At 42.4% G+C, this 27,832-nt stretch overlaps 1 protein-coding gene across 2 annotated transcripts; it reads left to right on the forward strand.

Annotated features, from left to right (window-relative positions):
• The first annotated feature begins 40 nt into the window (after positions 1–40).
• LOC129862398 (protein C12orf4 homolog) lies at positions 41–21,597 on the forward strand. 2 transcript variants are annotated; one of them, XM_055934021.1, is made up of 14 exons: positions 41–146; positions 7,876–8,061; positions 8,195–8,340; positions 11,828–12,009; positions 12,133–12,232; positions 12,347–12,468; positions 12,912–13,018; positions 13,219–13,416; positions 13,741–13,866; positions 15,049–15,123; positions 15,324–15,526; positions 18,487–18,544; positions 18,635–18,702; positions 20,106–21,597. In XM_055934021.1, the coding sequence occupies exons 2-14, from the start codon at positions 7,884–7,886 to the stop codon at positions 20,196–20,198; spliced, it is 1,656 nt and encodes a 551-aa protein (XP_055789996.1). In that variant the 5' UTR covers positions 41–146; positions 7,876–7,883; the 3' UTR covers positions 20,199–21,597. The 2 variants fall into 2 exon arrangements, with proteins under 2 accessions (XP_055789996.1, XP_055789995.1); XM_055934020.1 differs by lacking the exons at positions 7,876–8,061; positions 8,195–8,340 and having other exon boundaries at positions 70–146.
• The last annotated feature ends 6,235 nt before the right edge of the window (positions 21,598–27,832 follow it).

Consider the following 27,832-nt stretch of genomic DNA (forward strand, 5'->3'; position numbering starts at 1 on the left):
TTTGATGTATTACTGTTTTGAAAATAAAATATGACGAAAGTTGTATATCAAAAGCACAGCTAGCTCAGCTGTGTCAGTCAGCTGGTTGTCCAAACAAGGGAATCGACACAGACGTCTTTTTACATCCACAAAATACGAATGTACAGGTAAAACTAGACTTCTACGATAATCATTATTATTCTGAAACAAATGTATCACGATTGCAGTATGACTAGTGTCAATATTGTTGTTATTAGTTGCACTTAGTAAGCTAGGCAGCGACCACTGCAATGTTAGCTACCATTGCTAACAATGCTAAATAGCTAACGTAAACGCACCCCATTCCGTACAAATGTGCGTAACCGCAACATTCATACGAGGCTACAACGAAAACTAATGGGACTGTGTTGACTTCAAAATCCGGGGTGTGAACTACATTTCTATTCATGCGTTGATCGACATGGTAATGGTTATAGTATTGGAGAAAAGTTGAAAAAACTGACCCTCCATTACATCGTGACGTGTCATGTCGTAACGTACAGCACGCATAAAGCAACTATTTCTGTCTTACAATCTCTCTCCACCAGGTGTAGCACTTCTCTCATCATTTAAAAACAAGAAATGGGCAGTGACGGGGGTAAGGGGGATACCTAGTAATTTTTTGCGTCATCATTGCATGCGATTGTAACAGTATAACAAAAGCCGCGGCCCTTGCAGAGCAAGGGGCAACACTACTAATAGGTTTCAGAGCAAGTGACATAACTGATTGAAACACTACTAGCGCGTATCCGCTAACTAGCTAGCCATTTCACATCCGTTACACTCACCCCCCTTTCAACCGCCTCCTTTTCCGCAGCAACCAGTGATCTGGGTCAACAGCATCAATGTAACAGTATAACTTTAAACCGTCCCCTCGCCCCGGCACGGGCGCGAACCAGGGACCCTCTGCACACATCAACAACAGTCACCCACGAAGCGTCGTTACCCATCGCTCCACAAAGGCCGCGGCCCTTGCAGGGCAAGGGGCAACACTACTAATAGGTTTCAGAGCAAGTGACGTAACTGATTGAAACGCTACTAGCGCGTATCCGCTAACTAGCTAGCCATTTCACATCCGTTACACGATCATAATTCTCAAAGCCGCTGTTTACTTCTAAGATCACTTTAGCCCCGCCCTAAAAAACAGATTCAAATTCGACACAAACCTTCAAATAGGTATGTAATGATTCATTATATAAACTCTTTATAGTGTTTTATTTACATTTTAGAGGCGATAAGGTGATAAGTTGGACAGATCGAGTGAAAAAACGCCATTTTCCCACACATCTCTCCTTCTCACTATCACACATTAGTTTCGCTTCCCCACCCGCCATTTTTTAAAGACCCAACGGAGCTCATTGCGTTGTTGAATTATGCAGAAACGGGCAGCGTGGGGTTCATGTAATTGATTCTGTTGGAAAGGGGAGAAATTGTGCTTTACAATGGTATTAACATTACAGTTGATCTGGAAGTATTACGTTTTTGGGGCGCTAAAATAAGGTCAATTGTACGGACCAAGGCGATGTACAAAAGTGAGTGAGTTTACGTTAGTACGGCAGGGCTACCTTAAACGAAAAAACGTAACAGTTAGTGGAACGTTCAATTAAACCGAAATGGTGCTGTTCTGAACGACCAGGGATGTATTCATTAGTCTGATTCCGTTGGAAAACGTTTGGTCTATTGCCACGAAAACGATAGTTTATATTGGACAAATGTAGGTAGGTCCCTCTCCGTTCCGTTTGCTTCCATCTGGTTCTGTAAACGGTTTCCGTTGCGAAACGTTTTGCCACGGAATCCGACTAATGAACACAAGCCGGGTGAAGAAGGCTGTCAGCACAGCCACCACTTCCATTTAAACATGCCACCCATTGCTTCAAGCCACACCTACCAAATAGAGCAAACCATGAGGTTGTTGGCACCTTATATGGGGAGGATGGGCTCGTAGTAATGGCTGGAGTGGAACAAGTGGAATGGTATCAACTACATCAAACATGACTGATCCTGAATCCTGTATATAGCCTCGCTATTGTTATTTTACTGCTGCTCTTTAATTATTTGTTACTTTATTTTATGGGGGGTGGGGTATTTTTCTTAACTGCATCGTTGGTTAACTTAAGAGCTTGTGAGTAAGCATTTCACTGTAAGGTCTACCTACACCTGTGGTATTTGGCGCATGTGACAGATCAAATTTGATTTGACATGGTTTCCATGTGTTCCATGCCATTTGCTCCTTCCAGACATTATTATGAGCCAGCCTCCTATGGCGCAAACGTACCTCAGTCTGTGCAAGAACATTGAACATTTTGGGGAAATGTGTTGTTCAGTAGAAACCGCTATGCAATGTAGCAAACGTTCAATAAAACTGACGCATCCCAGCCCCCATTGAAGGGACCAATGGGCCTAGCGCATTAATGATTTCCATTAGACAACACAGCCACAAAGTCAAAATTGGCTATATTGTAAAAATTTATGAAAACAAAAATGTGCTTTTTGGTCTTAATTTGAGGTTAGGGCCAGGCATTTGTTTTAGCTGTGTGGTTAAGGTTAGCATTAGGTATAAAATCAGTTTTTTGGAAGAGAAATTGTAGAAATAGGCACATTTATTACTTTCTGGCTGTGTTAACTAGTGATGACCCACATTTTAATGCCTTGTTTTTACTATCTATTCATCTATCTGTCAGCAATAATCTGAACCTCACAAGTCTGGTAGCTAGCTAAAGTAGTCTATTTCCCAATAAAGGCAAACTATGACTATAATTTCTGTAGAAGCTCAGAATGAGATGCACCCGTTCTGCCAGTCACATTCTGTTTAAGGTCCCCAAAGCACACACATCCCTGGGTTGCTCGTCTTTTCGGTTCACTGCAGCTAGCGACTGGAAAGAGCTGCAACAAACACTGAAACTGGACAGTTTTATCTCAATCTCTTCATTCAAAGACTCAATCATGGACAGTCTTACTACTGACAGTTGTGGCTGCTTTGTGTGATGTATTGTTGTCTCTACCTTCTTGCCCTTTGCTGTTGTCTGTGGCCAATAATGTTTGTACACTGTGCTGCTGCCATGTTCTGTTGCTACCATGTTGTTTTAATGTTGTGTTGCTACCATGCTATGTTGTTGTCTTATAGGTCTCTCTTTATGTAGTGGTGTTTTGTCATGATGTGTGTTTTGTCCTATATTTTTATTAAATGATTATTTTTTTGAATCCCAGCTCCTGTCCCCGCAGGAGGCCATTTGCCTTTTGGTAGGCCATCATTGTAAATAAGAAATTGTTCTTAACTGACTTGCCTAGGGAAATAAAGGTTACATTTTTTTTTTTAAATCTGGTATACAGGATTCCATTAGGTCGTTCCAACTCAAAAAGCAAAAGAAATAGGATTTCAACACCCACCTGTCACGCCTGCTCCCGCTCTTCCCCCCTGGCACTGGAGGGCGCCAGGGTCCCCAGCATTACTCACTCTTGCCACCATCATTACGCACACCTGCTTCCCTCGTCACTCGCATCACCAATCATTTGGACTCACCTGGACTCAATCACCTGTTATTTCCTTCCCTATATCTGTCTGTCCCCCAGCTCTGTTCCCCGCTTCCACATTAACGTTCGTATGTTGTTATGTTACCCGTGTGCTGACGCTGTTCCTGTCTTGTTCATTATTAAATGTTTGACTCCCCGTACCTGCTTCTCGACTCCAGTCCTTACACCCACCATCTGATTGTTCTGAAATCATTTCTGTACTTAGTAACAGATACAATTAGCATTCCTGAAACATTATTTTGTTGAAATATAATTTGATCTCTGAGAAATTAAGCTAAATCATTGCACTGAAATTGGCAATTTTAATGTATAGGATTCAGATTGTATTGAATAAATGTAGTACCCAACATCTGATTTGGGCCAAAGGTTCTTCCTACTAATGAGTAAAATGAGAAATCCCCCAAAATATGTCAAAAGCCACCCCATGGCAATCCCACCCCAACAACCAGTATCAGTTTTCTATGTTTGACAATTATTATGAAGCTGTGGCTTGGTGTATTGCTTCTCCATACTATGTAACATATTCCCTGTGAATCTGGTGTTGTTTTTTTCCCCTCCTGTTCAGATCCATTTTTAATAGATTTTTTCAATAGATTTTTAGTTAATTCTAGTATTTACCATAAAGTAGTGTGAAAATACCAGGTTTTGACCATTAGATGCTGCTGTTTATGCTATACCGCCACATTCATTTATCCAGTCTCTTGTGTTTATTTAATACAGTACCAGTCAAAAGTTTGGACACACCTACTCATTCAAGGGTTTTTGTTTATTTTGGCTATTTTCTACATTGTAGAATAATAGTGAAGACATCAAAACTATGAAATAACACATGAAGTCATGTAGTGACCAAGAAAGTGGTAAACAAAACCGATGATCTCCGCATGTGTGGTTCCCACCATGAAGCATGGAGGAGGTTGTATGGGGGGTTTTGCTGGTGACACTGTCTGTGATCTATTTAGAATTCAAGGCACGCTTAACCACCATGGCTACCACAGCATTCTGCAGCGATACGCCATCTCATCTGGTTTGTGCTATCATTTGTTTTTCAACAGTACAATGACCCAACACACATCCAGGCTGTGTAAGGGCTATTTGACCAAGAAGGAGAGTGATGGAGTGCTGCATCAGATGACCTGGCCTCCACAATCACCAGCCTCAACCCAATTGAGATGGTTTGGGATGAGTTGGACAGCAGAGTGAAGGAAAAGCAGCCAACAAGTGCTCAGCATATGTGGGAACTCTTTCAAGACTGTTGGAAAGTCATTCCTCATGAAGCTGGTTGAGAGAATGCCAAGAGTGTGCAAAGCTGTCATCAAGGCAAAGGGTGGCTACTTTGAAGAATCTCAAATATAAAATATATTTTGATTTGTTTAACACTTTTTTGGTTACTACATTATTCCATATGTGTTATTTCATAGTTTTGATGTCTTAACTATTATTCTACAATGAAGAAAAACCCTGGAATGTGTAGATGTGTTCAAACTTTTGACTGGTACTGTATATCATAACATTTCCTTTGCAACTTTGGGTAGAAAACCAATAGATTTGTCTCATTATGAAAATAAATAAGCCAGTCCTCCATGAAAGCAATTGCGTTTGTCATAATAGCAACCTATTGCTTCAACCCAACTCTGCTTGAATAGTCCAACAAGTGGCCACTCTCTGAGAGAGCTATCTCAATGCAATTCTCATGAAGACTTTTCCTACAAACTTTGATGGAGAAATGGGCTAGGGACTAAAATGTTGTGACAACCCTAATTATATAATGAATTGCATGGCAGTCTTTTGTTTTTCAATCAATTATCAGGAAACAGCTCTATATGTAATGTGATTAGTGACATTTACCATTAAAACCAACCCAAAACCATTACAATTGCAAAACACTTTACAGTGTGTGGTTGGGACTTTTACTATTTGAGACCATAACATTGAAACCATTAGAACTACTGTAGCCTAATCGTTTGCTTGTTCACCAGGAATGTTCAAACAGTAACTAATCCAGACCTTTTTTGACGGGAATGAACTACACACAAAGGGTCTGTTACCTGGACATGGAGGACTAGCTTGAATTGTGAGGATGACCACTCACTTCATTTTCATCATGAGCCAAATCTATTGATTTTTCAACCCAAAGTTGCAAAGAAAATGTTGTGATCTATTTGGTGTCTTCACTGACATTTTCAACATGTCCCTGATTGAGTCTGTAATACCAACATGTTTCAAGCAGACCACCATAGTCCCTGTGCCCAAGAGCACAAAGGCAACCTGCCTAAATGACTACAGACCCGTAGCACTCACGTCCATAGCCATGAAGTGCTTTGAAAGGCTGGTAATGGCTCACATCAACACCATTATCCCAGAAACCCTAGACCCACTCCAAGTTGCATACCGCCCAAACAGATCCACAGATGATGCCATCTCTATTGCACTCTACACTGCCCTTTCCCACCTGGACAAAAGGAACACCTATGTGAGAATGCTATTCATTGACTACAGCTCAGCGTTCAACACCATAGTACCCTCAAAGCTCATCACTAAGCTAAGGATCCCGGGACTAAACACCTCCCTCTGCAACTGGATCCTGGACTTCCTGACTGGCATCATTCCTGACATCATTAAGTTTGCAGACGACACAACAGTGGTAGGCCTGATCACCGACAACGACAAGACAGCCTATAGGGAGGAGGTCAGAGACCTGGCCGGGTGGTGCCAGATTAACAACCTATCCCTCAACGTAACCAAGACTAAGGATATGATTGTGGACTACAGGAAAAGGAGGACCGAGTACGCCCCCATTCTTATCGACGGGGCTGTAGTGGAGCAGGTTGAGAGCTTCAAGTTCCTTGGTGTCCACATCACCAACAAACTAGAATGGTCCAAACACAACAAGAGAGTCGTGAAGAGGGCACGACAAAGCCTATTCCCCCTCAGGAAACTAAAAAGATTTGGCATGGGTCCTGAGATCCTCAAAAGGTTCTACAGCTGCAACATCGAGAGCATCCTGACTGGTTGCATCACTGCCTAGTACGGCAATTGCTCGGCCTCCAACCGCAAGGCACTACAGAGGTTAGTGCATATGGTCCAGTACATCACTGGGGCTAAGCTGCCTGCCATCAAGGACCTCTACACCAGGCGGTGTCAGAGGAAGTCCCTAAAATTTGTCAAAGACCCTAGCCACCCCAGTCATAGACTGTTCTCTCTACTACTGCATGGCAAGCGGTACCGGAGTGCCAAGTCTAGGTCAAAAAGGCTTCTCAACAGTTTTGACCCCCAAGCCATAAGACTCCTGAACAGGTAATCAAATGGCTACCCGGACTATTTGCATTGTGTGGCCCCCCCAACCCCTCTTTTATGCTGCTGCTACTCTCTGTTTATCATATATGCACAGTCACTTCAACTATGCATTCATGTACATTTGTACATACTACCTCAATTGGCCCGACCAACCAGTGCTCCCGCACATTGGCTAACCAGACTATTTGCATTGTGTCCCGCCACCCACCAACCCCTCTATACGCTACTGCTACTCTCTGTTCATCATATATGCATAGTCACTTTAACCATATCTACATGTACATACTACCTCAATCAGCCTGACTAACCGGTGTCTGTATATCGCCTCGCTACTGTTTTTCACTGTCTTTTTACTGTTGTTTTTATCTCTTTACTTACCTATTGTTCACCTAATACCTTTTAGAGTCTGTAAGTAAGCATTTCACTGTAAGGTCTACACCTGTTGTATTCGGCGCACGTGACAAATAAACTTTTATTTGATTTTATAACCACAAGAGACCAGCAAAATGGATAAAAGTGTGTCCGTATAGCAGCAACAGCAAAACCCAGTACTTTCACACTACTTTATGGTATATAATGCAAGGAACTTAAATTACACATTTCTCTGAACAGGAGAAAAAAACATCACCAGATTCTGAGGGAATACATTACATGGTATGGAGAAGCAATACTACAAGCCGCAACTTCATACTACTTGAGAGAACTTCTACTGTATACTGGTCGTTGGGGTAGGATTGGCATGTGGTGTGGGTGGCTTTTGACATTTTATTTTTATTCCTTGTGTCTTTCTCATTGGTAGGAAAAAGTTTGATCCACATCGGATGTTGGGTACTATATTTATTGAATATGATCTGAATCCTATAAATTAAAATGGCCAATTTGGGTGCAATCAATTAGCTTAATTTGTCAGATATTAAATTAAACTACAGAACAATCTGAGATGGTTGGTGTCATGGCTTGCTGAAATGACATGGAACGATTCGATTGCATTAACATTACTGTACAAGTAGTCACTATTCTATCTGCTTTCAGCTGAGAAAATGAAGAAAAACAAGGGAAAGGTGAACACCACTGAGAAGGAGTTTGTGTTTGGGTTCAGGGCAGGGAGGAATGACTGTGTCCTTAAAGTACCTCTGCAATTCCCTGTCCAAGAAAATGTCAGTGACCTTCATGGACGACTTATGCTGCTGCACAAAATACCTTGCTTTGTTGAGAATGGTAATGAGATTTCCATTAAACTAAATGTATTTAAATTCAAAACCAATCACATTCATATATTCAACAATTTACAGTCTCTTAATTCATCCACACATACCTTTTGGTACTAATACTTTGATGTATCTTGGTTTAGAACTGAGGAGCACACTGTCCACGTTTATTGAGAGCGAAACCATCCAGGACTATGACAGAGAAGCAGAGTTGGCCCTACAGAGACTGACAAAAGGAGAGGTGGACATCAACCAGCTTACAAACACATGGGCCAAGGCCTACTCAGAGGTAAAATAATTACTCAAAACCAAAGACCATGTTTACAAGCATTTTTTCGTATAAACTTCTTTGGCCCTAAAGCAAATTTTGGCCCGTGGCTAATTTTATTTGCACGATTCTCCTTCGACCTCTCTCATCAACGAGCTGTTTTCGCCCACAGGACTGCCACTGACTGGATGTTTTTTATTTGTCACACCATTCTTGGTAAACCCTAGACAATGTGTGTGAAAAGCCCTGTTTTTGAGATACTGGATCCAGCGCGCCTGGCATCGACAATAATACCATGTTCAAAGTTGCTTAAGTCAGTCGTTTTGCCCATTCTAACGTTCAATCGAACAGTAACTGAATGTCTCAATGCCCGTCTGCCTGTTTTATATAGTAAGCCACGACCACGTGACTCACTGTCTGTAGGAGCGATCCATTTTCGTGAACGGGATGTTGTACCTAATAAACTGTCAAATCAAATCAAATTGTATTTGTCACATACACATGGTTAGCAGATGTTAATGCGAGTGTAGTGAAATGCTTGTGCTTCTAGTTCCGACAATGCAGTAATAACCAACGAGTAATCTAACTTAACAATTTCACAACAACTACCTTATACACACAAGTGTAAAGGAATGAAGAATATGTACATAAAAATATATGAATGAGTGATGGTACAGAACGGCATAGGCAAGATGCAGTAGATGGTATCGAGTACAGTATATACATATGAGATGAGTAATGTAGGGTATGTAAACATATATAAAAGTGGCATTGTTTAAAGTGGCTAGTGATACATCTTTCATACATTTTTACATTATTAAAGTGGCTGGAGTTGAGTCAGTATGTTGGCAGCAGCCACTCAATGTTAGTGGTGGCTGTTTAACAGTCTGATGGCCTTGAGATAGAAGCTGTTTTTCAGTCTCTCGGTCCCTGCTTTGATGCACCTGTACTGACCTCGCCTTCTGGATGATAGCGGGGTGAACAGGCAGTGGCTCGGGTGGTTGTTGTCCTTGATGATCTTTATGGCCTTCCTGTGGCATCGGGTGGTGTAGGTGTCCTGGAGGGCAGGTAGTTTGCCGCCGGTGAGGTATTTTGCAGACCTCACTACCCTCTGGAGAGCCTTGCGGTTGTGGGCGGAGCAGTTGCCATACCAAGCGGTGATACAGCCCGGCGCTGCTGTGCCTTCTTCACCACACTGTCTGTGTTAGTGGACCAATTCAGTTTGTCTGTGATGTGTACGCCGAGGAACTTAAAACTTACTACCCTCTCCACTACTGTCCCGTTGATGTGGATAGTGGGGTGCTCCCTCTGCTGTTTCCTGAACTCCACGATCATCTCCTTTGTTTTGTTGACGTTGAGTGTGAGGTTATTTTCCTGACACCACACTCCGAGGGCCCTCACCTCCTCCCTGTAGGCCGTCTCGTTGTTGTTGGTAATCAAGCCTACCACTGTAGTGTCGTCTGCAAACCTGATGATTGAGTTGGAGGCGTGCATGGCCAAGCAGTCGTGGGTGAACAGGGAGTACAGGAGAGGGCTCAGAACGCACCCTTGTGGGGCCCCAGTGTTGAGGATCAGCGGGGTGGAGATGTTGTTACCTACCCTCACCACCTGGGGGCGGCCCGTCAGGAAGTCTAGTACCCAGTTGCACAGGGCGGGGTCGAGACCCAGGGTCTCGAGCTTGATGACGAGTTTGGAGGGTACTATGGTGTTAAATGCTGAGCTGTAGTCGATGAACAACATTCTCACATAGGTATTCCTCTTGTCCAGATGGGTTAGGGCAGTGTGCAGTGTGGTTGCGATTGCGTCGTCTGTGGACCTATTGGGGCGGTAAGCAAATTGGAGTGGGTCTAGGGTGTCAGGTAGGGTGGAGGTGATATGGTCCTTGACTAGTCTCTCAAAGCACTTCATGATGACGGAAGTGAGTGCTACGGGGCGGTAGTCGTTTAGCTCAGTTACCTTAGCTTTCTTGGGAACAGGAACAATGGTGGCCCTCTTGAAGCATGTGGGAACAGCAGACTGGGATAAGGATTGATTGAATATGTCCGTAAACACACCAGCCAGCAGGTCCGGTGAGTGTATATGTGATCATATACAAATGTAAGCAAGGTTGGAAATGATTATGTTTTAGTCAATGTTATATCTGTTTGGGCTTCTTGCAGTCAATTTGCAGTCTACACATTATTTGTAATTAAGTTGTGGCTCCCTGACCATCCTCTCAAGAAACAATTGACCTCGCCTGAATCTAGTTGATGATCCCTGCCCTAAAGCTTCTAACCCCTCCCCTTGTCCCTGCTTCTGTCCTTCCCTCTCTTCTTCTCCCACATCCCTCGCTTTTATCTGGTAGTGTCCCACCCACTGATTTACTCATGTTGTCCACCTCAAATTACAGAAGTAGATGACTGTATGCATTTCGCTACACCCGCAATAACATCTGCTAAGTATGTGTATGCAACCAATAACATTTGATTTATACAGTGCAACCTGTATTCTTATGCTATTGAAAAATCCAATTATCTCAAAGACGAGCTCGAGAAGTGTTAGCATAGTGTGCATCCTGAGGATATTATCTTCAGTGTCTGAGCTGTAGTCATAGATCATTATGTTGATACAGGAAGTCAGTAAGTCACAAACAGTTGACTGCTCCTTAAGTTTGGAACAATGTATTAAACATTTTTTGCCAACAGTTGCCTGGAGTTGCCAAGTTGTAGTGTTTGACTTTGATAAGTTGTACCTCGATTTTATACACTGCAGGAAATGTTGCAATTCCAGACCTGCGACATCTGTCTGACAGTCTGAAGGGTATATTGTATATCATTAAAACAGCTGTGGTCTGATGAGAGATATTAATAGACATTATGGCTTTCAATTTAAATGGATCAAAGAGCGGAGACTCCTCGTGAAAAAATCCCTTTGAAACAGAATATCTTCCTTATTATGTTTTTTAAGAAGGTCAACGAGATCATCTGCTTAATGCACTTCAAAGCTCTGGACTTTAAATTCTGCTGTCACTTGCTCAAGCACTTATAAAAATAAAGAAGGCTGCCCCTCCTATAAAGCTCTGTTGGCTCACTGCTGTGGTGCATACAGGATTACCGTACCATTAACATTTTACTGCACTAGCACAGAAATACTCATAGACAATGTCCAGTGTATTTTAAGGAACTCCAAAGGTCTTTTAATGTCTATCATGTTTGTTGCATAAGGATTCCCAGACTTGTATTAATAAAGGAAGTTCACACTCTAAATACTATTCTATACATTCTAAATATGACAGAAGTATGAGGTCGCTCTCTTAGCTTTGCCTCTATTGGGTTTAGGAAAACCACCTAATGCTTTTCAGTCAAAATAGTTGCCTGGGTCTTTCATACCGTGCTGTGTCACTCACTTCTGCACTTCCTACAATGTCCTGTGATCTACTGAACAATGTCTTCCTGTGATTTTCCTTCGCTCTCAGAAGGTTACTCCCACACCTCAATGCCATTATTCTCTTTTGCTTGTTACTCTTTAGACTACACTGGAACATGCTCGTCCTGAGGAGCCCAGCTGGGATGAGGACTTTGCAGATGTTTACCACGAGCTCATCCACTCCCCGGCCTCTGACACTCTGCTCAACCTGGAACACAACTACTTTGTCAGTGTCTCGGAGCTCATCAGTGAGAGAGACATGGAGCTGAAGAAGTTACAAGAGAGGTTGGTATGACCATAGAGATGAGTCCTCAAGTGCAAAGTAGCCAATTAAATCATCGTAATTGAAGTTAGTGTCATATAACAAATGCCTAAAGTGTTTTGCATTGTTCCGTTTTCAACTTCCAGGCAGGCAACAGAGATGGACAAAGTCATGCAAGAACTGGGAAAGACCATGACTGACCAGGATGTAAATGCAGTTGCATCTCAACACTTCGATGCCCAGCAGGTAAGACACAGAGCCAATCTGGTTGGCCATTTAAGCTACAAGCATTGTAATGCTCTATGTACAAAGATACACAGTCATAGAGATGTACGATTGGTGATTCTTCTGTCTGGTCAGGTGCTGGAGAACAAGTGGGCCAATGAACTGAAACAGGTGACTCATATTCAGAAGCAGGAGTATCAGGAGTGGGTGATCAAACTGCACCAGGACATGCAGAACCCCAATAACAGTACTATTAAGTAAGTGTGTGTGTGTGTGTGTGTGTGTGTGTGTGTGTGTGTGTGTGTGTGTGTTTGCATGCGTGTGCGCGCTTGTGAATGCATGTGTGCAGAAATATATAGGGGGATGTTCCTTGAAATCTCACTAATCTTCACCTTCTTACAGTGAAGCAAAATTGGTTAAATCAGATAATGAATAGACGAGTCATAGTCAAATAAATGTTTTTTCTTTTGCTATATATGTCTTAATTATTTTTTATGTTCAGTGTAGTTTGTCAGTCCCAATGTACTTCATCTGGGGTTGGTTTGTGTCCATTCATCTTCCAGCCTGGTTCCAGATCTGTTTGTGCTGTCTTGCCAACTTCTATGCTCATTGGCGTGGGCAAGACAGCACAAACAGATCCGGGACAAGGCTAGTCATCTTGTGAAACGTATCCTTTACAGTGTGATGTTGTGTTTGTCAGTGAGGAGATCAAGGTGCAGCCGAGCCAGCTGACAGAGGAGTCTGAGCCTGGGGCCAGGGTGTATGAGGAGCAGCGACAGCTGGAGGAGAGCTTTACCATCCACTTAGGTACTATACTGTCTGTGTCCCCATGGAAACACTGCTGCCTGGTCCAACAAGCCCATGATAAAAATAAACCTTGATGACAGCTAATTAATTTACATTGAATTTCCTGACATCGTAAAATGTAAAGACATCCTGTACATTATATATTTTTGTGTTTGTTTCCGTATGTATTTTGACGGTGTTGTTGCTGTGGTGTTGTCCAGGTGCACAGCTGAAGACAATGCACAACCTGCGACTGGTGCGGGCAGACGTACTGGACTTCTGTAAGCACCGTCGCCATGGCAGCAGAGGGACCAAGCTGCGGCGGCTGCAGACGGCTCTGTCGCTCTACTCCTCGTCACTGTGTGGCCTGGTATTGCTGGTGGACAACAGGGTCAACTCCTACAGTGGCATCAAGAGAGGTGAGAGGTCAGGGGCCAACATAAAGCAGGGGGACCACACTGTTAGACCCTGTTAGTTAAGTGAGAGGATGAAACACATTTTTAATCTGAATAAATTCAATCTTTCTTATTGCCATGACCACATTTGAAGGTGTTTTTCTTTGGCTTTATGGCACCAGTGAGTTAGATGTTTTAGCATGATTTAGCATTTTAGCATGACAATAGCTCAAAGGTTTTGTCACAGTAAAAACATGCTCCAACCCCAAATCCTCCGTAACCATTGTGAGATTATAATGAATCAATGTAATGAATCCTCGTCATCATGTGTTTATACGTTTTCCCCAGACTTTGCCACAGTATCTAAAGAGTGTACAGACTTTCACTTCCCTCGGCTGGAGGAGCAGCTGGAGGTTGTCCAGCAAGTGGTGCTTTATGCCCGGTCTCAGACCAGCAAGCACAAAGACCAGCCTGGTGAGTCAGTCACACACACCAGCAGCACACCACTGGCGAACAGTCAATCATACTTCTGAGAGTGTTTTTAATCATTATACTGTGTATATCCAATAGCTGCAATGAGAAACTGCCAATTTTCCAGCCATTCTCTATATAACTTGCAAATATGTCCTTGTGGTATCACAGTGAAAACGTCTGAACAAAGATGCGTTAATTCACTTGTATTTCTTCCCCAGACTCTGACTTGAATTACATGATGATTGAGATGAGTGTTCTCTGTAAGAGGACTGGATAGACAGTGATGATGTAACTATGAAATACAGGTAACTGCCAAAATAAAGGTTACACCAACATCATGTCTTAATAGTAGTAGGGCGTTGAGCCACCAGAACAGCTTCAATGCACCTTAGCATAGATTCTACAAGTGTCTGTAACTCTATTAGAGGGATGCGACACCCTTCTTCCACGAGAAATTCCATAATTTGGTGTTTTGATTTACTCAAGTGTTTCCTTAATTTTGGCAGTTAACTGTATTCAATAGTTACATCATCACTGTCTATCCAGTCCTCTTACAGAGAACACTCATCTCAATCATCATGTAATTCAAGTCAGAGTCTGGGGACGTATATAAGTATGTAAGGTACATTTAGAACAATGTTAAAGATCCTGCTGGCACAGTAAAGTAATGTTTGTTCAACGTTCGAGCAAGGGCAAAGTCAGTGGCATGTTGGATATAAATAGTTGTTGGGGATTATGTCAGGACGGAAGGGACAATACTTTTTTGACATCATCGCCAACGTGTGTTGTCGGAAACCTCAGTCAAGATCCTTATCACAATGCATCCCCATTGAATGGTTGTTTAAGTGGAGAGATATCACGGTCCCGTGTGGCTCAGTTGGCAGAGCATGGCGCTTGCAACGCCAGGGTTGTGGGTTCGATTCCCACGGGGGGCCAGTACAAAAAAGTATGAATGTATGTACTTGTAAGTCACTCTGGATAAGAGCGTCTGCTAAATGACTTAAATGTAAATGTAATATCAGAAAGCTGAGTATAGAAACATTCCTCCTAGCTATCAGGCTTTATACGGATGGACCTATGACCTCTGTTGTTGCTATTGTCATCTATTTCCTGAAAGGTTATCTTTGCACTAGTTTTCCATACAGGAAATGCTGAAGTCGTCTCTTGTTTTCCCATTGACAGAGGTTCCTAGGAATGGAAGTAGTTGTGAAGATAAGAACCAAAATGTGGAAAAGAATTCTTCCAATATCTTACCAGGTAAAGTCGACTGAATATGTGGTTTTATCTTGGCCTAAATCTTTAAGGGGCAAATCCTAACGTTGTGCATTGATGTCAATGGGAGACTAGGTGAACATTTGGCTTAAGTGGAAGAAAGGATTCACTCCTAAATGAAACCAACCTTTTTAGAAATAGGCTAAGTCATTTCTAACCTTATCTTGTTATATCATCCTCTCCAGGTGAATTCTACATCTCCCGCCACTCCAACCTGTCTGAGGTCCACATCGTGTTCCACCTGTGTGTGGATGACAACGTGCGCTCAGGTAACATTACGGCCCGGGAACCTGCCATCATGGGCCTCCGCAACATCCTCAAGGTCTGCTGCACGCATGATGTCACCACCATCACCATCCCTCTGCTACTGGTCCACGACATGTCAGAGGTGAGAGAGAGCCTTATATTATATGTGTGAAAGCAGAAGGTAATATATATACCTCGAGGTCCCAGAAGTCAGATTCATAATGCATGTACAACATAGTACATTAGTTACAGGTGAGAGATGACAGTTAGTTATACATATGCTATACTGAATGTGTAATTGGTTCAGGGCTCGACATTAATGCTTCTCCGCTTGCCCGGAGCAAGTAAAACAAATTGTCGGACAAGCAGATTATAGGTTTAAGTTGTCTGAATGGACAAAAAAATCGAAATATCAAACAATTAGGCTACTCTTTTCAGAATTTGATCAAAGTCTCCTGCGATGTGTTGCGCACTGTCCTGCCAATCTCTGCAGAGCGCATTGGAGTATAATTATTGGAGGCTTGCTTTGACAGGCATGATCGGTCTTTCAATCATGCAGTCGCGAGATGTGTTTTTGAGGTAATGGAAAGCGAAAGGGGGATACCTAGTCAGTTGTAAAACTGAATGCATTCAACTGAAATGTGTCTTCAGAGAGGTGCGGGGGGGCTGCCTTAATCGACATCCACATCATTGGCGCCCGGGGAACAGTATGTAAAACATGCCTTGCTCAACGGCAGAACGACAGATTTTTACCTTGTCAGCTTGGGGATTCGATTCAGCAACCTTTCAGTTATTGGCCCAACGCTCCTACCCGCCAGGCTACCTGCCGCACAGTGTGCACATTTGTTGATATTAATTGCTAGCTAGTGACTTATTTGCCCAGTTATAGCACATTTTTGGTCAGCAATGAAAATCCTGGAAAAGTCATGGTGTGTGCATCACCTGCATGTGTTCCAGTGGGCCATTTCCAGAGGAGAGAGAGAGAGACATTGCGCAGCAGGTAAAACTAGATAACCAGCCAAACTACACTATGTTTTGAATCGCTAGTTAACTATTTAGCTATTAGTATGTATTAATGTAATTGTCATGTCCAATGTCCTAAAATAACTTTCCACCGGCAAAGTATAACCGCCAGTGACCGACACGCAGCTGATACGGGTGTGCAAATGCTGCATACTCCGGTTATAAAACTGTCACTCAAACACTCAAAATTGGCTGTTGAGAAATAATTCTGACACCGTTGGAAAGCTAGGATTCCCCTCTACTCAATACTGGTCAGGTAATTCTGACAAAGTAAAAAAATATTCTTAGAATAGCCTAATTGACAAGTAACTGCTATGCTGTCAAGATCTCCCCTGAACACGGAATATTTTAGCCTTGTCTTTGTTGTCTTTGTTAGCTACCTTGCCCATCTTAGCCATTTGAGCACTGTTTCATTGGTTGTAATTGTAATGTTGCAGGGTGGCCAACCATCCTCCAGGAGAACTACTGGGTGTGCAGGATTTTGCTCCAGCCCTGCATGAACACACCACATTGTAAAGAAAAATCAGCTGCTCAACAGGACCTTGATAAGTTGACTGGTGTGTTTGCGCAGGGTTGTATCAAAAGCCTGCATACCCAGTAGCTCTTTGGATGGAGGGTTGACGGACCACGTGTTTTATACAGTAACCTATAAATGCAGTATTTTACCTTGTTGGGGGTTAAGTGCCTTGCTCAAGGCTACAACGGCAGGAGATATAATGCACGGGATCAGAGACCAGGAGAGTTTCATTGTCAATACCAGTGATAATAATGAATGTATTTTATGAAGTGGCTCCTTGCATCATACAACATCATTTTCAGTCATGGTTTTTGGCAATGGTGATGTTTTGTAGAAGAAAATGGGTGTGTGAAAAGATTTGATTACTTATTATCTAACTGTACAGTCAATGTTATCACAAGCTCTAAAAAAAAATATCAATGTAGCCTGAATTATGAGAAATTATTGAATCACCCAATTTTATATTTAACTTTATGGTGTATGATTCACAGTTGTTTTGTGAGTAAACCCAGTGAACTGAACTGACCACTCCTCATTCCATGGTTAGATGATTAGTAGAGGAAGGAGAAATGGATGAAAAATGGACTGACGAATAAGGAGAGGAGGAGTAATGAATGTGTCCTATTTCCGGCCTTAGGAACTGATTTGTCTTTGAGTGCTACTATGCCCCTCCTGCCCTTCAGTTAAACAGTGGTGTGTGCGTCAGTCTGTTGTCCTCATCCCCAGTGTCGTTCTGACATGTTCCTACCCTGTCCCATGGCACATTCACAAGCCTTTGATACTGTGTCCCTTAATGACCTCCTCCTCCACATCTCTCTACTTGTTAATTCAGTACAACCCAACCTCAGCAGTGGTCTTAGCATTTTCTCCATTACGGAGTAGAGGAGGGAAACGTGGAGAGTCTTGAACTGTTGTGTTTACTCAAACTCTGAGTATACAGCGCACGGTACACACAGGGTGGGGGGACAGCGGTAGCATTGATAGACAGCAGCACTCCTGAGTCCACATGGAGGCACCCAGAATTGAAAAACAACCATTACTCAACAAGCTGCTGCCTGATGTAGAGTAGATCTCCTCACTGCAGTCTAGAGAGGGCTCTGTCCTTATCATGCCACAACATGCCTGATGAAACGTCTTCTCTCAAGTCAAAGCAGGAGCTCGCTCACAAATGTACTCTGTGTGGTGTTCTCGCTTCCTAAGCTGCAGGAACCAAAGAATCTTAATTATCTGTCTCTTTTTATAACTTAAAAGCATTTCTGTCTGGAGTCTTCTTTTCCAGTGCTTTTTCCAACTGATGGATTGTACTTTTGCCCAACTCAGGCATATATACAGTAGCATAATGACCAGCATAGTTGGTCAAAGGAACCATAGAAGGCAATGAGCTGTACACCCACAGATGTCTTTCAAGGAACATTACTTTTATTCTCTATGAAAAGTGGTTGTTAGACAATGTCAGGCAGGCAGAAGAGAAGGGAACAGTGAGGGGATGACAGAGGATAGAAGGTTCATTATGTTCCACCATCCTGTGACCCGACTGACTCCTTTTATTCTCTCCCCTGCAGGAGATGACTATCCCATGGTGCCTGAGGCGGGCTGAGCTGCTCTTCAAATGTGTCAAAGGTGAGAGAGTAAGATGTACCAGTGTCATCTGCCCCTCTTGTGTTACCTCTGAGACCTCTCAGTCCTAACTTAAGATGATTCCCTCTGCAGGTTTCATGATGGAGATGGCATCGTGGGATGGAGGGATCTCACGGACAGTCCAGTTTCTAGTTCCACAGGTAAGAAAACAGGTCTGACTGGCTGCTGCTGATCTGGTCAGAACCTCATTGACTCACACATAGTTTGCATTGTATTGCGGAATATATACCTTTAGCGACATTATTTAGGTTTGAACTGTATCATTACAGTTGAATGTACACACCCAGACAGGTTAGATGTCTCTGACAAGGACTCAGAAAACAACACCAAAGCATTCAGTCAGTATTCACTATTCAGGGCTGATTAGTCTTTGACACCACTCATATAACTAGTATTATAGGTTGATTAAGTGTTGCCTGCCAAATGTGATTTAGTGAAGCCCCAGAATGAACCCTATTTGAAGCAAAAACAAGTACTTGAGAAGATTCTGATCGTATCTTTCGGAACAGGAAGTTAAACACACTTTGGAGTTGGAGCTATTGCTTGTCCCAGCCATTCAGCATCCAACAATAGTACCCCTGTACAGTATGTCTCACAAAGGCACAGCTGTTCTTGTGTACTCTCCAAATACACTTCGGAGTGTACACAGTGTACCTACATTCAATTTACCATCACAAAAAAAAGATTCCCGGAAGCTCAACATAAAACATATGTACCTTGGTCTCAGTCTATAGTGTCACTATGTGATGAAAATGTTATGATATTAATTATAATAATAATACATTGTTTAGGTCAAATAATAATATGCTGACTGCTCCTATATGTATTATTTTGTAAATATATTCTGTTAATAGTTCAGTAAAGTTTAAAAGCAACGTACTGGCCGTCTACTCGTCTACATCTCACCAAGAAATGATATTCTGGAGCACTCTTATTTCTCAATAGAAGCATCCCCCTTCATTAATGTGGCTCTGTTGCAGGTTAGTTATACAAGTCTTTGGTTACAGGCATGGGTGAGATTGTGTCCCTGTAGAGAGGGTCACCTATAGTATGATTATATGTTGACAGTCTCGGGTTAAACCACCATCAAAGGCCCCTAACAGCATTTACGGCTGCCAGCCTTACGCTCCGACACCATTCATTGTGTTGTACACCTCAAACAGACGTAGGTCTAAATACACGAGCAGTAGACGAGTTGTGGGGGGAGACATTAATACTTAAAATGCTTACTTGAAGGCCATGCTACCTGTTAAAGGGACAGCTGTCAGAGAGCGCATCATTTCAGCATCTTGACTGATCCCAAGGGAAATGGGACATTGAGCTAAAGGTCCCTGCTTAGGTGGTCGTCACTTACTGTTGAACAAGCAAAACAATGTATGTTGTGAATTTGAATGTTAAGAATTTCCCCCTAATAGATGTCTTACATGTTAGGAGTTTGTGTCTGTGTAGGCTACTCTATCTTGGAAAGCGGTCGTTCCATGTGTTTATCCGTTCCAATGTGCATTAAACATTGATATCTACTTTGTCTGTGTTTTATTGACAGAGTATCTCTGAGGAGATGTTCTACCAGTTGAGCAACATGCTGCCTCAGATCTTCCGTGTTTCGTCCACCCTCACGCTCACCTCCAAACGCTGACGGAGACACAGGGCCAATCACGGCGGCCTGGCAACTGTCAACACCATGCTGTTTTTAACAGACAGATTCTATGGCCTCTTCCTCATCATGCTATAGCAATTAGCATTTTAGTCTTGCAGTCTGTGGTTAAGTCACAGTTGAGTCTACCATCATGAAAATAAACTAACCAAAGGAGTGACTGTACTCCTCAGATTGTTAAAGCACTCCAGTCAAAAGTATGAGATTCAGTGGTTTTGAATTGCAATGATTTTACAATATAGAGAGGTGCCTCAAGAGTTTTAAAAATTTTGTTCCCTCTAACATATTTAAATAGTTGCATTTTACAGAGGTGTGATGTGTGATGGATGACTGTCAATTGATTTAGCGATCCCTGCATAATTGGCATCATCTGATGGATGACTGTCAATTGATTTAGCGATCCCTGCATAATTGGCATCATCTGATGGATGACTGTCAATTGATTTAGCGATCCCTGCATAATTGGCATCATCTTAGGGCAAGGTGACATCATCTTGGCACCATCTTCCCAAAAAAGATGGATTGTGTTGTTGCAGAGGCACGCATTATGCAGGTGTTGTGTGTTGGCGCCATCTTCCCAAAAAAGATGGATTGTGTTGTTGCCGAGGCACGCATTATGCAGGTGTTGTGTGTGTGTGTGTGTGTGTGTGTGTATACTGCATTGCAGTGAATTATAGTGAGAACTTTGTCATCATCTCACTCCACCTCAGTAACAGCAGAGGGCACTGTTCTCAGAGATAAAGAAGCACTCTGATAGATGATGTTTAATCTACTCCGTGCCAAAACATTGATTTAAACATTTACTATGAGACACAGAAAGTTTGTTTCTTATGTTGTTGCAGCCTAACCTCTATAGCCCATACCCCTGAATGTTTTTCAGCACTTCTCAACTTATTTTTGATGTGGCATTCCAATTGACTGATCACAACACACTGTACACTGATCATAATGTACTGTTTATACACATATCTTTACTATATGTTTTTAGTCGAAATGTATGTAAAAAGTGTTTAAACTTATTACTGGTCAATGTGAATCTATCCTGAATCTTCTCTCTGTGAAATAATGTTTCAGATTTTACATTTGTTCGTTTTTTTGTTCGTTTGCAGGCCTGTAAACTGGGCCTGTAACTGGGCCTTACTGGGCCTGTAAACAAACTCCATATTGCAGTTTGTGCACAATTTAATATACTGTTTATGAGTAGTCCACGATCGGCTAATCTACCTGAAGCTAATATGACATGGTAATTACATTCTTCCATGTCTGTTTGAATGAAGTCATTTTAGTTGGATGAAATAATTGATGCTTGTCAGAGGTTTACCTGCTATGATGAACAGCAACAGTATTAAGATGATTAAACAGATCAAGTGCACCATCAAAAGTGTCTTCTTTCAAGTGAAAAACAGATGGCTGTGGCCATTCTCCTCAGAGCTCCCAAGTCGGTGTCGTGTTAAAACCTGCTGTACTGTTTATACCGTACTGCAGTGGTGAGAACCCGCAAAACACTACGGAAATGTGTCACTGAATGCCTGGCACTCTTGGCATTGGTCTTGGTGGCCTTAAGTATTGGGTTCCCTGGGGCAGAGGGACCATGGTGCCGACTCAGCAGCATCATTCCCCGGCCGGACCCCGTGCCTGTCCCTCCTCCCTAGTGTTGTGTGCAGCAAGGCAGCCTGGCCGTCAGAGCAACACACACACACACACACACACACACACACACACACACACACACACACACACACACACACACACACACACACACACACACGCGTCCTTTGATGAGGACAGCAAGTCCCTGGAGCAGCTGACCCCCTAGAGGGCTGATTGGCTGATCAGGTTCCTGGGTTCAGGTACACACAACAGTGAAACCTACAGTACATGGCCCTATTCAATCAAAGCTGCAAATAATTGTTTCCGAAGACATGATTCCTCTCAGCAATGGGAAAGTGGGGCTTCTTCTCTACCAAGCAGGGTTCATATTTAACTCCTCTGAGAATGAACTTGTACTGTATCTTGATCTTTAGTAAAACAATTTAATAATTGCTTTGTTATTGTGAGAAATTGAGTTTAGGGGTTATTGTTAGTACAAGTTGAATAAGGATCATTCAACAATGTGTTAATACAATGTTATTCCTATTTAATTACTACACAGACATGAGCTACTCAGTGAAGTTTTCCCCCTCTGAATAGCACAATACATCGTGTCTCCAGAAGAGACTCCTCTATTGGCTCAGAGAAGCCAACAACAGTGTTTGGTGTTCTGGTACTTTTGCCCATGTGGATGCTTGACACAAGCTTATGATGGTCATGCAAATAAACTATAAGAAACTAAAACAATTATACAGTGAAAATTAATTTTAATGGAATGTTCCCAACCTCACCAGCTTGTAATTGAAGTCTAGGGAATGGCCTCCAGGGGGCTAGATGTGACTGCATTACACAAAGCATGGAGGTGACCACAAGGCTATTCAACTCTGCCTGCTTCCTAGTGTTATTAGTTCCCCAACTCCTTAAACCTCTGGTCAGGCAACATGATGGTTCAGATGGCATTCAACATGTCTTCTGGACTTGTTTGACAATGAAGTAGAGGGAGTGTAATATACAATAGTTGTGAAATACAGTATGTGTCCCCTCTGTGTTTGAGTCAGTATTTAGAAATAATGCAGGTTGCGTCTTTAAAGCCACAAATGCCCTGTTGAGTTCAACACACATTTGACCCTCAAAATAAAGTGATTCAACTGTCCATGTTACATTGAGTCAGTATCTGATACTACATCGTATAATTGATAGTCGATACATCGTGTCATCATATTATTACAAGTGGAGCGAAAAATCAAACAGAAGGATACTTTGTTGAAAAAATATCGGCTTCATAAAATCCAGAATGAAGTCTAGCCTACCATTGAGCGTCTCAGCATTCCTCCCGAAAACAGTCGCCTCCATCCTCCCATAATCTCTCTCCTCTGTTCCCCGCTCCATAGTATCCCTGAACGTCACAGCAGAGTCCCAAGTTCCTAAAAGTTGGGCAACGACTGGACATCAAGAATAGTGGACAAGTTGCTGCATAGATTTACGGGAGTTTTGTAGAAAAGGTATGCAGACAGTATTTTGCTATTCTATCTAATAATTTGCCGTTCTTGTATTTTTTTGGTGTGCCACATACTTTCCGCTTGATTCCAAATGTAGCGCCGCAGCTCGCTATAACTGGACTACTAACGTGAATCGTTTTCATTGTATCTTTATAACTTCCGCTTTATACAATGTAAAATTGTACCCACTGCATGAGTTTGCTTTTGAAAAACATAATGCTTTCAAGTCCTCTCGTGGTTATGGTATGTTTATCGAACCTAAATCAATGTGATAATGATGTTCCAGTCGAAATGATCACGACGTTGTGGCTTTTGACGTCCTGATGTTTTATACAGGCTTGGTTGCCATATAGGCTACTTTGATTTATATGAATTGATATTGTGCCATGGTAGCAACGATTGCGTACATTTTGTCTTCGCTGTAAACATTTAGCACTGCTGTTTTGACACATGGGTGAGGGGGAGGAGCCATTTGGAAGTACACTATATATACAAAAGTATGTGGACACGCCTTCAAATTAGTGGATTTGGCTATTTCAGCCACACCCGTTGCTGACAGATGTGCACGATCGAGCACACCGCCATGCAATCTCCATATACAAACATTTAGAGTAGAATGGCCTCCCTGAAGAGCTCAGTGACTTTCAACATGGCACCATCATAAGATGCCACCTTTTCCAACAAGTCAGTTCATCAAATGTCTGCCCTGCTAGAGCTGCGCCTGTCAACTCTAAGTGCTGTTATTGTAAAGTGGAAATGTCTAGGAGCAACACAGGCTCAGCTGTGAAGAACAGAAAAAGCGTCTGTCCTTGGTTGCAACTGTCACTACCAAGCTCCAGACTGCCTCTGGAAGTGTAACAGTATAACTTTACGTCAGTCCCTTCGCGCAAACCAGGGACCCTCTGCACACATCAACAACAGTCACCCACGAAGCATCGTTACCCATCGCTCCACAAAATTCACGGCCCTTGCAGAGCAAGGGGAACCACTACTTCAAGGTCTCAAAGCGAGTGACGTAACCGATTGAAACACTATTAGCGCGCACCACCGCTAACAAGCTAGCCATTTCACATCCGTTACAGAAGCAACGTTAGCACAATAACTCTTTGTCTGGAGCTTCATGAAATGGGTTTCCATGACCGAGTTGCCGCACACAAGCCTAAAATCAACATGCGCAATGCCAAGCGTCGACTGGAGTGGTGTACAGCTCGCCGCCATCGGACCCCGGAGCAGTGGAAAGGCGTTCTCTAGAGTGATGAATCACGCTTCAACATCTGGCAGTCCGACAGACGAATCTGGGTTTGGTGGATGCCAGGAGAACGCTACCTGCCCCAATTAGAACACATGTGCGGAGTTCAGGGGTTGGAAATCCCGCTCATTGCTCACCTGCGCTCCTTGTCCTTTCCTAAAAACCGCTCTGTGCTCACAGGAGAAAAAAACTCCCGCTCCAAATTTGCTCCATTGATTAAAATAACAATTTAACCAACACCCATCTATTTTTGTGACTACCTGGACCTACCAATTGTTTTTTAAGTATTGAAACCAAACCATATGGATTTTAATTCAAAGTATTTGAATAAACATGAAAAGGTGAATGTAAGAAGTGAACATAATTTCAAATAGGCTACATGTCATATAAAACAGCATATAAAAAGTCTAAATAGGCTAGGAGCCAGACAGGGAGCCTGAGAAGGAACGAAAATGAATTATTTAGGCTATATTATTTCAAGACTATATGTAACCGATGTGAAATGGCTAGCTAGTTAGCGGTGGTGCGCGCTAATAGTGTTTCAATCGGTGACGTCACTCACTCTGAGACCTGAAGTAGTTGTTCCCCTTGCTCTGCAAGGACCGCGGCTTTTATGGAGCAATGGGTAACGATGCTTCATGGGTGACTTTTGTCTGTGTGCAGAGGGTCCCTGGTTCAAGCCCAGGTAGGGGTGAGGAGAACGATGGAAGCTATACTGTTACATATACGTTAAAAAGAAATACACTGAAGCATTTGCGACACAGTCGGCTGGTGGGGACATAAAGAGCTCAGCATTTAAACAACATTTCATTGTATTAAATTATTATAGTCTATACCTTGCGCATATAGGTTGTGACTTACTTACTTAGAATTAAATACAAATTAAACATGAAATAACTTAGTGCCTTTGAATTCATTTTTAGAATACATTTTTAGAAACACGAGTCTGGCCAGTCTGTGGCTTCTGGCTCATGTGATGGTGTCTGGAGAGCAGCAGAATATCCTCTCCAAACTTGCAAAGCCACTGGGGATGATAAACACCCCTTTGGCCACTCTTGCCAGGCTGGGCAGAGATGCAAAGTTTTTTTTAACAATTTGTGTATATAGGTAGAGGTTTTTAGGCAAAATAACCCAATCAAAACAGAAAGCTCCTTGAACTTGGGAATATGCCAGGCCTATTGGGCCAAAATCAATTATGGCCCATTGTATAGATAATAAAACGAAGATGAACTAAACTTAAGAGATCAGATTTTTTGTTTTAAAATACTTTGCTACAATGACACACTTGGTTAACGACCCACCTCGTTCCTTTCTTTTAGCATGTGCACGTAGTTAAGTACTGTCATGATCGTCTTCTTGATAGACAGTGGACCAAGGCGCAGCGTGTGGAAAATACATATTTTATTGAGAAGAGAGAGAAAACACAAAACAAACACTATACACAAACTAACAAAAGACCGTGAAGCTAAATAACGTAAGTGCACAGACAAGCAACAAACGTTCAACATAGACAATTACCCACAAACAGCTAAAGCCTATGGCTGCCTTAAATATGGCTCCCAATCAGAGACAACAATAACCAGCTGTCTCTGATTGAGAACCAATTCAGGCAACCATAGACTTTCCTAGACACCTACACTGAACACTAACCCATCTACTCTACTTAACCCCCTAAACCATACAACCACCCTAGACAATACAAAAAACACATACCTTCCCCATGTCACACCCTGACCTAACTAAAATAATAAATGAAACAAAGAATACTAAGGCCAAGGCGTGACAAGTACACCATAATGCTTTTGGGATAAGTGTCTTCAGATTCCACAATGATTAGTTGTCCACACTACATCACCGCACTCCCTCTCTTCCTATTTGTTCTCATCTTTGTAAGTCACCTTGATTTAGTAACTGTGTGTTTTACCAGTTTCTTTATGAAAATATTTAGCGAACTCCATGACAGTAGCAAAGCAAGGGGCTATGCTGGGGCGGGCATGACCTGAGCTCGTGAAGTGAGCACTACTGGAGCGAAATTGGATCGGGTGAGAAGGTGAAAGCTCCTATACCTTTGAAAATCTCGCTCCACACTCCAGTCAAATTAGGCATGCTCCACTCTTCGCTCCGCTCTGCTCACATGCTCTGGCCACAATGCGTAGTGCCAAAAACGTATGAAAATGTATGCACTTACTACTTACTGTTAGTCGCTTTCTATAAGAGCATCTGCTGAATGACTAAAATGTAAAATGTAAACTGTAAAGTTTGGTGGAGGAGGAATAATGGTCTGGGGCGTTTTTCATAGTTCGGGCCAGGCCCCTTAGTTCGAGTGAAGGGAAGTCTTAACCCTACAGGATACAATGACATTCTAGACAATTCTGTGCTTCCATCTTTGTGGCACCAGTTTGGGGAAAGCCCTTTCCTGTTTCAGCATGAAAATGCCCCCGTGCACAAAGCGAGGTCCATACAGAAATGGTTTGTCGAGACCAGCGTGGAAGAACTTGACTGGCTTGCATAGAGCCCTGATCTCAAGCCCATTGAACACCTTTGGAATGAATTGGAACGTTTCCTGCGAGCCAGGCAAAGTAAATTGTATACCAGTGCCACATGACACAAATGTCCCAAATAAATTCTACCCCATAAATCTGTAATTAACTTCACATTTGTAATGTTAGACCTGCTGATGCAAGACTGTAGGCTAGTGTTACCACTTTTTTCTTATTTTATAGTAAGCCACAATAACTGACCTTTTCATACTTATGCCCTCCTATTTTACCTTCATCAAAAGTCATTCCGTCCAATTTCATACGTTCCTGGAGATCAAACATAATTTTTTGATGGTGGATCCTAGACATTCAATCCACCTGTTGATGCTTAGGCCTATAGTTTCAACTCAGTGATTGGAGTGACACATTTACTCTGTTTGAGATTTGAGAGAACTGCTCCCATTATTAGTCAAATTATCTGTGTGTTTTTTATCTGTTTCTATTAAAACTTCCCTGTCCAGAGAACAAAATAACAAAATAACAGGAACTGGGTTTTCCATTAGGCTCATTCTATAAACAGAGGTTGTCACAATAGATGCATATAAATGTCAATTACAGCTAAAAGTTTCCAAGGTTTTTTCTAGGCTATATCAGGTGCTTACCAGGAACTGAATGGCCAAACCAACAGTACTTACAAAAAGAATAACAATTTTAAACAGCTTCAAATCATGACGAAGGGACTTTTATTGTCTATGTGGCCATGATTCTACCGACATACAAAGGCCTCTTTCCCTCTGC

Source organism: Salvelinus fontinalis, chromosome 9 (assembly GCF_029448725.1).
Source record: "Salvelinus fontinalis isolate EN_2023a chromosome 9, ASM2944872v1, whole genome shotgun sequence".
In the NCBI taxonomy this organism is placed as follows: Eukaryota; Metazoa; Chordata; class Actinopteri; order Salmoniformes; family Salmonidae; genus Salvelinus; species Salvelinus fontinalis.

Coding starts and splice junctions, on each gene's coding strand:
- LOC129862398 (XM_055934021.1), top strand. CDS start 7,884: ATGAAGAAAAACAAGGGAAAGGTGAACACCACTGAGAAGGAGTTTGTG. Junction 12,010..12,132: donor CTGAAGAAGTTACAAGAGAG/GTTGGTATGACC, acceptor TTCAACTTCCAG/GCAGGCAACAGAGATGGACA. Junction 18,703..20,105: donor TCCAGTTTCTAGTTCCACAG/GTAAGAAAACAG, acceptor TTTTATTGACAG/AGTATCTCTGAGGAGATGTT.